At 43.0% G+C, this 11090-nt stretch overlaps 1 protein-coding gene across 4 annotated transcripts in view; it reads right to left on the bottom strand.

Annotated features, from left to right (window-relative positions):
• The window catches only part of DOC2A (double C2 domain alpha), an 84783-nt gene that overhangs the window by 4500 nt on the left and 69193 nt on the right, over positions 1-11090 (bottom strand). For 3 of the 4 annotated variants that reach the window (XM_060780245.2, XM_067469833.1, XM_060780243.2), the window contains exons 4-10: positions 9356-9430; positions 4806-4915; positions 4533-4695; positions 3424-3483; positions 1603-1760; positions 448-529; positions 200-296 (exon numbers count right to left, since the gene is read on the bottom strand). In XM_060780245.2, the coding sequence (XP_060636228.1) occupies positions 200-296; positions 448-529; positions 1603-1760; positions 3424-3483; positions 4533-4695; positions 4806-4915; positions 9356-9430 (745 nt within the window). The remainder of the gene's footprint in view (positions 1-199; positions 297-447; positions 530-1602; positions 1761-3423; positions 3484-4532; positions 4696-4805; positions 4916-9355; positions 9431-11090) is intronic. The other variant, XM_060780244.2, reaches the window with a different exon arrangement.

Below are 11090 nucleotides of genomic sequence, written 5' to 3'. Positions count from 1 at the left end.
GCTGCCCTCATTTTCTTGCAAGGGAGTCACATCTCCAAAGACATTCCCCCTGTGACATTGAATATATTTATAGCCTTATCCATTATATAGTACAGCCAGCCCCACACATTCACTGGGGTTAGTGCGAAGGACCCCAATGAAAACGAAAGTATGTTTTGCCTGTTCCCCAGCCACCACTGCCTCTCCCATCCTTTCTCACCAATGAAATCATTGGATTTCCCAATGTCGTAATCCCAAACTGTTATCTCCAGAGATTTCTGGCCAAGATCTGACTGCTCAATCTCGTAGAAAAAGTCCTAAAACGTAGCAAGGAGGAAAAAAAGAGAGATCAAATTAGAACCCAGGGATTTTGGTTCTCTTGTTCAAGCATCTCTCCCTCCTCAAAGCTTAAATTCAGGCTTTGACTCCCAAAACATGCAATTATTTTACTCATTCGCCTTCCTTCACCTCATTATATTCTGGATTCAATGTCTTCTTTTTCACAGTTGTTTTATGCTTCGATTTCTTTTCTTCGTCTGGCTTCAGATATCTGTAAACAATACACAGCGGGATGATCCTATTTACTTAGGCCGGTGTGAACAGCTTGTAGCCCTATGGATGTTGTTAAAATACAATTCTCATCTCCCCAAGACAGCATACTAAAAGTAAAGGATAATGAGTAGAGGATAAATTACAAAATCTTGATTTAGACCAGTGCTGCACAACACGTGGCCTGGGAGCCAGATGTGGCCCGCAGAAGGAGTTGGGGTGCCCCACAGAGGGACAGAGCAGCAAAAGCACAACACCGCTACCACTCTCAGCTCTCTGCACCTGGCACACTAGGCTTCCTCCCATCTTCCTATCCCCTTGCCATTGTGCCTCCATAAAAAGAGCAAGTGAAGGGGAAACTAACTGGAGGGTTTGGACTCTACACCTGTATCTAGTTTCTTACTTTCTTTCTGGAGAGGGGATGGGGGATTTATTTATTTATTTACCCTATTTATACCCTGCCTTTCTCTACCCCGAATGGGACTCAAGGTGGCTTACAACAGAGGCAATTATTCAATGCCTTAAAACACATACCATTCCAAAATATTAAAATTAAAAATTAAGTAAAAATTAAAACATATTAGATATTTAAAACCCTATCACAAGGTTTTCTTGGCAGGATTGGTTCAGAAGGGTTTTGCGATTGCTGCCTTCTGAGGCTGAGATAGTATGACTAGCCCAACGTCAGCCAATGAGTTTCCATGCCCAAGTGGCGATCTAAACTCTGGCCTTCTAGAGTCCTAATCCAGCACTCAAACCATTTCACCACCCAACACTCAAAGCATAAAGACATTTAAAAGGGTGAATATTTTCTTCTCAATACTAGCAGGAAAGACAAAGAGGAGCTAGGATAAAAATAACTCCTAAGTTAGAAGATAGGATGTGGAAGCTATGGCCCACCAGATGTTGAGCTGCAGTTCCAAACATCCTTCACCATCTGTGATTGAGAAGATTGAAAACAAGCCAGCCATCTCCTCCAACATTAATTCCTTGTGTCTCGCTACTCGTAATAAGGATTAATGCTAGCCAAGGCTTAACACCCCCTCCTTCCCCTATTGTGTAAAATGCCCTCACGCTTTGACATAGGGGTCTGAGTAGCCACACACGTCCATGGCAGCTAAGTGGGCACAGCGGAGGATGGACACCAGGAGTCCGTGGCGCTCGGAGATGTATGTAAGGGCCAGGAGGATGCGGCCCCTTTCCTCCAGGGCCCAGCCAGTTGGAGGCTCTAGCTGTTTAGTAGACAAAAGGAAAGAGTGTTAAGAGTCTCTACATGAAATAAATATTATAATTTACAATTCTAATATATCAGTTCAATCCCAAGACTTTCAAAGTAGTGTACACCAATTCTGAAATACCCACCGACCTTTTAGAACAAATATTTGCAACATAACTGTTGAAACTCTGTTTGACAGCCCCAATGAAGCATTTTGAAGGCCTCTCACTTATGCTGGAGATTCGATGAAGCAAGTAGACTCTTTTCATCCCTCCCCGGGGCCTTGTAGCTTGTCAGGCTTCAATGGAGCCTCTTTCACAGCTGGCATCCCACTAACCTATCATCTCACCCAAGACTGGGCAATCTGGACTACTTCGTGTGGTCCTCAGCCTAATTTAATGCTGAGGGAGAGAGAACGATGAGATGGATAATCAAGTGGAGAAAATAAAAATGGATGAAGTTATTGGATGGCGAGGAGAACGTGACTCCTTTGCAAGTAGGGTTGCCAGAGTAAAAATTAGAGAAGGCTCCTGTTTTTGTAATGGTAGTGTAGAAGGGCAGATTTCAGCAGGTGTGCCTTGTTACTCTGTTTGCCTGAGAAGCTGCACCAGCTAAATTCCTCTTTCACAACCATTACAAGGCAGGATGCAGAATCCATAGATATGGAGAGCCAACTAAACCACTTTAACTGCCATGGCTCTGTCCTCTGGAATCTAGGGATTTGTTGTGTAGTGAGAGGCATTTAGTATACTCAGACTAAGAGCTCTAGTACCTTATCAAACTACAATGGCATGTGATGGCAAAAAAAAAAAAGCCTATGGGATTTTGGCCTACATAAATAGGAGTCTTGTGTCTAGATCCAGGGAAGCCATGCTACCCCTCTATTTTGCCTTGGTCAGCCCACACCGGGAAGCACACTGTGTCCAATTCTGGGCACTGCAATTGAAGGGAAATGTTGACAAGCTGGAAAGTGTCCAGAGGAGGGCGATTCAAATGATCAAGGGTCTGGAGAACAAGCCCTATGAGAAACAGCTTAAAGAGCTGGACACGTGTAACCTGCAGAAGAGAAGGCTGAGCGGAGACATGATGGCCATGTATAAATATGTAAGGGGAAGTCCTAGGGAGGAGAGTGCAGGCTTGTTTCTACAGGAAACTACAGGAAAGGAGATTCCACCTGAACATTAGGAAGAACTTTCTAACTGTGAGAGCTGTTCAGCAGTGGGACTCTGCCCTGGAGTGTGGTGGAGGCTCCTTTTAAACAGAGACTGGATGGCCACCTGTCAGGGGTGCTTTGAATGTTATTTTCCTGTTATTGGCAGGGGGTTGGACTGGATGGCTCACAAGGTCTCTTCTCTTTCAACTCTATGATTCTATGAATTTCAAGGATCCCATAGGGTACAGCCATGACAGTTACAACTAAGAGGCATCCCAGTGTTAGCAGACTGTAGTGTAAAGGTGACAAGGGTGATAGAGAGAGAGGAGGGGTGTTTTGTGTTTGGACATGCCCATAGTTCACTTGAATCTCTCAATGAAATGACTGTTGGCCAAAGCTGGTTTGCTCTTCTGGAGAAAGATTTCCAAAAGACCCAGAGGACCCAAGTTTGGGTATCTCTGGTCTAACCATGTCTTGATTTCTATTTACTGAGAAATAGAAAAGAGAGGAAGGAGATGTCTCTCACCTCTCTCAGATAGCAGGAGATTCCACGCAGAGCAGCTGTCATGGAGGAAGGTGAAGCCAGCTGTGGAAGGAAGAGGCAATTAAGTGACATCTTGTTTCTCTGCATTTTTCAGTGAAAACACAAGGAGTTGAAGAATCCAGAGAATGTGTGAGCAACTGTATTGTACAAATGGGGTGAAAGGCAGGCAACAAGGGATGACCAAGTATAGCCATAGCACAATTTTTAAAAGGGAGGTAGTTTTTATTCATTTCCACCAAGGAAAATTGATGATATGCATGGGATCAACAAGTGTGATTTGAAGTGGAAGTCCATGAGTCATTAGTAGCTTATTTTTGAAGAGCTTTCAGGAAATTTCCAGGTACAGTTTGCTACCAGTCCTTGGCAAGGGGAAATTGCAGATCCCCTACATAAGATAGCTTCAGAAGCACTGATATAAACTGTGCTTATTGGTACGTACCAGTCTTTTATCTGGGTTATTGGAAATCGGTTCCCTGAACACTGATTCATGCATCATTCATGCTTTCTATCAAAATGAAGTTGAGTAGCACAAAATAACGGTCAACAAAAAATAGGTAACAATTCCCCTTCTGCTCGCCAATATTTGAAATATGCCATGGAATGATCACAACCATTCTAACACCGGAAGAGGTAGAATTAGTTGTGCAAAGGCTGAAAATCTACACAATGAGGAAAGCTGATTTTGGCCCCCTCAGTCAGTGTAGACCCATAAAATCCAGTTTAAAGCAGATAATCTGGAGTCAGAAACTGAATTATATGGCAATGTCGATGCAGCCTCATGTACCCTGGGGAGAAGTGGGGCTGTGAGGTGTTAAGAAGGAATGGAATCGAAGGCCAAGGTGATTGAACAGATGGATGGCTAGAGCAGGGTTTCTCAACCTAAGATTCCACAATCATTTTGTAGAGGAAAAATAAAACAAATGTACTTTTTAAAAAACTGTAGACATAATAATTTGTATGCAGGCTTTGCTGAGACCGGAAAATGATTTCACGAGTTGTTTCAGGTCAAAAAGGTTGAGAAAGGCTGGGCTAGAGGTTGTGTGCGGATGTCTGATCCTTGCTAATTAATCAAAGAGATAGAGCTGACTCACTTTGGGGTATACAAACTCCTTACGCTCCACTCTCACCGGTTGTTGCCGCTCCAAGCACAGGTTGAAATGCCTCTTCTGGCCGGGCCGCAGGCGTCTCAGCGGCACCCGAGTCTCTCCAATGAACTCATTGTGGGTCAGTTTATCTTCATCGCAGACAGAGATTCTGGGAAAAAGAAAGACAAGGAAAGGGTGGAGGAGTATTTTTTGCAAAGGGGTGGCTGTGGAAGTGAACAAGGCTAGGATTTTAAGCTAGTTGAGTGGGTCACATCTCACCGCAGAGTTTTCCGGGCCATATCCTCAGCAGTTATCCCATTGTATGTTAGGGACTCATTCCACACAGGGTTGAGAGTGTTGTGCTGGGTTCGTGTTTTCAGTTTGTTTGCCTAGAGAGAAAGAGTTTTCTAAGGTGAAGGAAAAACTAGGATTGAATTCACACAATATCCCAAGCTCCAGTACACAATGTCCTGCCCTGCGTTGACCCCATAATAATAACTTGAATGTTTTACACTGGGCTTGAAAGTCACTCAGTTCCCTACTCTGATAGCACATCAGTACAAAGGATGCTTCAACCATGATCCCTGACTAATATTATTTTACTTCACCCAATTTCCCACATCCCTTCCCGGCATATATATGTATGTCCACATATTCATGGAATATATCCCCTTTTGATACCCCATCATTATTATTCCCCATCTGCACTCCCATTGGTTGATCTGTAAATTGCCTTCCACGCCAGGCATTCTTATCCCACAACTCCACAACCTTTTTATCCCATGCATTAAACATCTCCTTGTTCGATACAATCAACATTTAAAATTCCCTATATGATTTTCTGTCAAAATTAACTGGATTTTTTAAAAAATGGACCATCCCACGCCAGAGCACCCTGTCGGCCGTCACCATTCCCAGCTCCTTCAGAGTCAAGCCAATCACTTTAAGGATAACATCCATCTATCTTGCCCTTGGTTGTCCCCTTTTCCTTTTTCCTTCCATTTTCCCCAGCATCATTGTCTTCTCTAAGCTTTCCTTTCTTCTCATAATGTGTCCAAAGTACTTTATCTTGGCCTCTACTATCCTTCCCTCCAATGAGCAGTCGGGCTTTATTTCCTGAAGTATTGACTGGTTGGATCTTCTGGCAGTCCAAGGCACTCTCAGAACTTTTTTTAGAATTTCAGAATTTTTTTAGCATTATACTAAATGTCCTTTGACCAGTAGCTGGCCACTTGGAGTGCCTCTTGTGTTGCTGCAAGAAGGTCCTCTGTTGTGCATATGGCAGGGCTCAGGCTGCATTGTAATAGGTGGTCTGTGGTCTGCTCTTCTCCAGATTCGCATGTCGTGGACTCTACTTTGTGGCCTCATTTCTTAAGGTTGGCTCTGCATCTCATGGTGCCAGAGCACAATCTGTTCAGCACCTTCCAGTCTTCTGTGTGCCCGAGGGGAGTCTCTCATCCAGTACCAGCTATGGCTTGAGGTTCCAGATTTTTGCCTGCCAGTTTTGGACTCTAGCTTGCTGTAGTGTTCCTGCGAATATCTCTGTAGATTTTAGAAAACTATTTCTTGTTAAGGAATTGGCGTGCTGGCTGATATCCAAACAGGGTATTATTATCCAAACATTATTGGCTGCTACTTCTGGGTGGATGTCAGGTGGTGCAATACCAGCTAAATAGTATGATTTCTTCAATGGTGCAGGGCGTAGACATCCTATGATAATGTGGCATGTTCCATTAATAGCCACATCTACTGTTTTAGCGTGGTGAGATGTGCTAAACACTGGGCATGCGTACTCAGCAACAGAGTAGTAAAGTGCAAGGGAAGATGTCTTTACTGTATCTGGTTGTGATCCCCAGGTTGTGCCAGTCAGCTTTCATATGATATTGTTTCTAGCACCCACTTTTTGCTTGATATTCAAGCACTGCTTCTTGTAGGCCAGAGCACAGTCCAGTTTAACTGCCAGGTATTTGTGTGCGCTGCAGTGCTCCAGTGGGATTCCTTCCCCATGTTTGTTTGCATCTATTTCCTGTTGGGTTCAAAGGAAGTTTTTTTTTTCTCCAAAAAGGCTGTGATATCCGACCCTTTCACTTGGGAGTAAGTTCCACTGAACTCAATTAGATATGCTTCTGTGTAGGAACATGTTACATCCCTCTGGCCCTTAGCTGGGTATAAGTGCCTTTGACAATGCCCTTCCCCCCAAGTAATGAGTTTAGAAGTGCGGCCAGGTCTAAGATGTCTTTACTAGAATCTGGAATTAAATTTTCATTCAGTTTAATAAAATGTAATGCCGGTAGCAGAAAATCTCAGACCTTCGGATATTCAAATATGTGGTTACCCACATACATACACTGATCTAAGATGTCTTTACTAGAACCTGAGATTAAATTCCCATTGAATGTAATAAAATGAATCATGCACTCCAGCAAGCAAAGAATCACAGACCTTATCTTCCAATATATATACTGATCAAAGCTGTCGTTACTAGAAACCAGAATTCAATTCCCATTGAGTTTAATAAAATGTAAACTGTGTGCCCATCCCTAGCGAGCACAAACCTTTATATATTCCATTAGCTCCCAATTCCATCTCCATCACAGGATACTTAACATAAGATGCGAATATGATGCTAGAAAAGGTGACTATCACATCTTGTTTTAAGTATTCTGTGATTGAAATATGAAACTAGAAAAATATGAAAACAGAAGGTGGCAAACTTGTGCCTTGAAAATATGTTGAACTACAGCTCCATAGATCTCGGTTAGGATGGTGAATCTTCAGGGTTTAGAGGCACTGGGATAAAAAGAAATCAATATTAGGTTGCCTGCCATGTAAGCTATACTTCACCCACCCAAGGTGCTTCTATGTCAATGGTCCCCGGTCAAGGGACCACTTGACCAGGAACCACTCTCCAATGTTAGTGTCAAAAGAGTTATGATCAGTTTTAGGTCAACTTTAGATTCGGCTTGGTTATTTGGGGTGCTGATTCAGAAAATTGTATTGGATAGACCACATTAGCTCTAGTTTCTGAAACAGAACATATGCCATCCAGTAGTCACCATCTGCTCGCCCATCGAAAACCATATTTAATAATCTAGAGCTGATGCGGTCTATCCAATGCAATTTTCTGAATCAGTAGTCCAAATAACCACAGGAGCAGGTCTGAAAAAAAACAAGGCACCAAGAATGATTCACAAAATTGCATTGGATAGACCACATCAGCTCTAGATTATGTGGCAACTACTAGATTTATCAGAAACTAGAGCCGATGTGGTCCATCCAATGCAGTTTTCTGAACCAGCACTCAAAATAATCCCAGGAACAGCCCAAAAAATGAAGACACCAAGGCACCCCTGCTTCCAGGTGCCACATGGAATGGCTTCACTCAGCGGGAAAGAGGAGGAGGACAGGTAACAGCAGTCAGAAGGCTTGTTGTCAGGCCTTTCATGGGTAGTTAGCCTCTCTCCTCTCAACATCCCTGTTGCCTCGGCACTAAAAGAGGGTTTCGCGAGACCAGTTGCTCTCATTGCAACGATGTAGTAATGGTGAGGGTGCGGACCATATTTTAGTTCTTGTGTCCACAGACCACAGGTTGGGAACCACTGATCTATGGGAACATCTTAGGTTGGTGTAGATGTTGATCAGCCACCTGAAGGTCTTTAGCCATCTCTGCCAAGGAATGCCAGTGTCTCACCAAACCACAACTTCCATGATTCTATAGTACTGAGCCATGGCAGTTCAAGTGGTGTCAAACCGCATTAATTCTACAGTGTGGGTGCAGCCACAGTGTCCTCCACATAGGTGAAATGTGGGTAGTATTTACTTCTTTCCCCCTTATGCTGTTTTACTAGTCTGAATCACACGTGCCGTAGTGCTACTATTAGACCTCCTGAGGAAAGAGCAGAGTGGATATTATCCCTGTATTTGTTCCCCCAGCGGGACTAATAGCAGCGTCAAGGTGTGCGCGAGGATTCAGATTGGAAAAATTGCTCGGGGGAAGAATTGAAACACCTGCTCCCTTAGCGCCTTGGATAAAAATCAAAGCCTCCTCCTTTGAGCAAATTTCTACAGAAATATGAGCAATCCAACCCCAGTTTGTTTGTTTGTTTGTAATTGGCACTGAGTAATTTGACCTACACAGCCAGTCTCTTGTAATTATACTTTAAGCTTAAACAACCCCAAGAAATGACAATGACCCACACTTTTGGAAATACAGAATCATTACTCGTTAAATGCCACTTTCATTAGCAGCAAGAGACTTGCAGAGCTGTTTGTGCCTCATTTTGGCACAACATGGGAAGCATCAAGGGATGAAGAAGGGGGGCACCCTGCAAACACACAGACCTAAGCAGCTCCCCAATCTTGTCTTAGTTGCTGGACCCAGCTCACTCTCTTCTTGAGTGCTTTTCTTTAACATGAATGTATATTACGCAATGCTAAGTGTGTTTGTTCAAAAGTACACTCCATCCAAATCAATACTAATTGCTTCGGAGAAAATATTTCTGGGACAGGACCACTAATGCAAAATATGCCCTCATTTCTCCTTCAGAACTCTTAACATTTGTCAGAAGTACATTCAAGCCCTTTTTTTGAACCTTCTCTGAAACTGTTTTCTCGGTTCTGACGTTGACTCTGCCTCCTCTCATATGTTCGAGAAATGCGGCTCCGTTGCCACTGATCTCTAGAGATGTGGACTAGAATTGATTTCTCTTATTTAGTTGCATGCTTTGGGTTTCTGCGGAGGCCACGGTGAGCCTCCCTGAATGTCTTTATTAGATTGTGCCGAGTCTGGATAAGCAGAAGTGAAAAGGCAAACCCGAAGATATGGTTACCTTGCAGGCTCCAGGGAGGAGGTGCAGTTTGACATAGGGGTCGGCCAGACCATTAAAATCCATTGGCTTCAGCCCCTGGGAAGAGAAAGACAGAAATCAATTCTCCTTTAATCTAAACATGTAAGCATTTGGAGAAAATATTCTAAATGTATCCAAACTTGTCCACCTTTTTTCTGTGTCGGCGCCTGGATAAACTGTATCTCTTTTGTAACATAAGATAAAATAAACTACATTTAGTTCACATTTGATCAGCCCACACATTGCCTTGACAGAGAAAGAAAATATGCCACTCAGAACAAGTAGTTTACTCTTCGTAGTTCAGAACAACATATGTACAATGTGATCAGTTGCATCAACTCACATAATGTCCTTTTATGAGAGATTTAAAATGGTCTTTCTTTGTCCATGTGGATAAACTCCTTCAGCAGCTCATGAAGCGAGAGCACACTTCAAAATCTCTCTCTCTCTCTGCCTCTCTCTTCTTCTCTCTCTGCACCTGCATAGCTCAAGCCTGAACAGAAATGTAACAGTATCCAAAAGTCCCAGGCTCAGCTAACTCCCCAGATATTGCCCGACCAATCAGCTTCATGCATCTTATTTTACAGTTGACACACACACACTGATTTCTTGCATGCTCCAACACCTTTGAATATTGGATTGTAGTTCCCAGCATTCCTTACCATTGGCTATAATAAATAGGGCTGATGGGAATGTCTGACCAGGAGCAACTTGCAGACTGTATTTTGCCTACAGGTGCTTTAGATGGTGACTGTGGCATACCTTACAAAATTCATGTTTTGAAGGAGAAATTGGGATGGCATTTGGGTGTAAATTTCATATTTGAATAACTATAAATCATCATAGCTTATACCAGGCATGAGCAAACTTGGGCCATCCAGGTGTTTTGAACTTCAACTCCCACAATTCCTAATAGCCTCAGGCTTGGGGCTGTTAGGTATTGTGGGGGTTGAAGTCCAAAACACCTGGAAGGCCAATGTTTGCCATGCCTGGTGTAGATGCACCCCAAGATCTTCAATCCTTGAGAATAACAGCAGCTGAACAGCATATAAAAGCACATTTCTTTAAGGTAATGTGACTTTAGATTGCGTGTTGAACATGTAAGGATGTAACTATCTACACCACATAAACCGCCATTCCTCAGTGCTAGGTGATCCTGAGAGTTGTAGTTTGGCATTCAGTAAAGAAGGTGAAAGACTTTTTAGAACTACAAACATCGTGATTCTACAGAATTAAGCCAAGGCAGTCAAAGTGTTGTCAAAGTGCATATATTCTACAGTACAGATGTGCCCTAAGACCAAAACTCTGCATCTGTCGTACTGATATAGGAGTCAAACAAATCTGCCCACAATATTCCGCACCTATAGAAGTTTCCAAACACTCTTCAAAGCAACCTGACATCTGGGAAGCATAATCCAGAATTGAGAATGAGATTACGACGGTATAGGGCGCCCTGGGGATTCATTTTGCGAAATACGTGACGAATATGTACGTAAGACAGCATTTGGACAGACGCAGAACTCTTTGTTGATGGGTATCTGGCCCTGTGCCACTTGTGGCTCAAACCTATTATTTTGATTCTTGGAACTGCCTGTGCTACTCTGTTTAATGCTGCTCAGAACCCTTGCTGGAACATCCAGCTAAATTGGCTTAATTGAAGAACTGCCAATGGCGATTCCAGTCATTTTTTTTTAAAAAAAAGAACAAGAGAGAGAAA

The sequence above is a fragment of the Anolis sagrei genome, chromosome 6, assembly GCF_037176765.1.
Source record: "Anolis sagrei isolate rAnoSag1 chromosome 6, rAnoSag1.mat, whole genome shotgun sequence".
NCBI classification, from domain to species: Eukaryota; Metazoa; Chordata; class Lepidosauria; order Squamata; family Dactyloidae; genus Anolis; species Anolis sagrei.
Note: the sequence above shows the minus strand (reverse complement) of the source record. Positions and strands in the feature narration are given on the sequence as shown.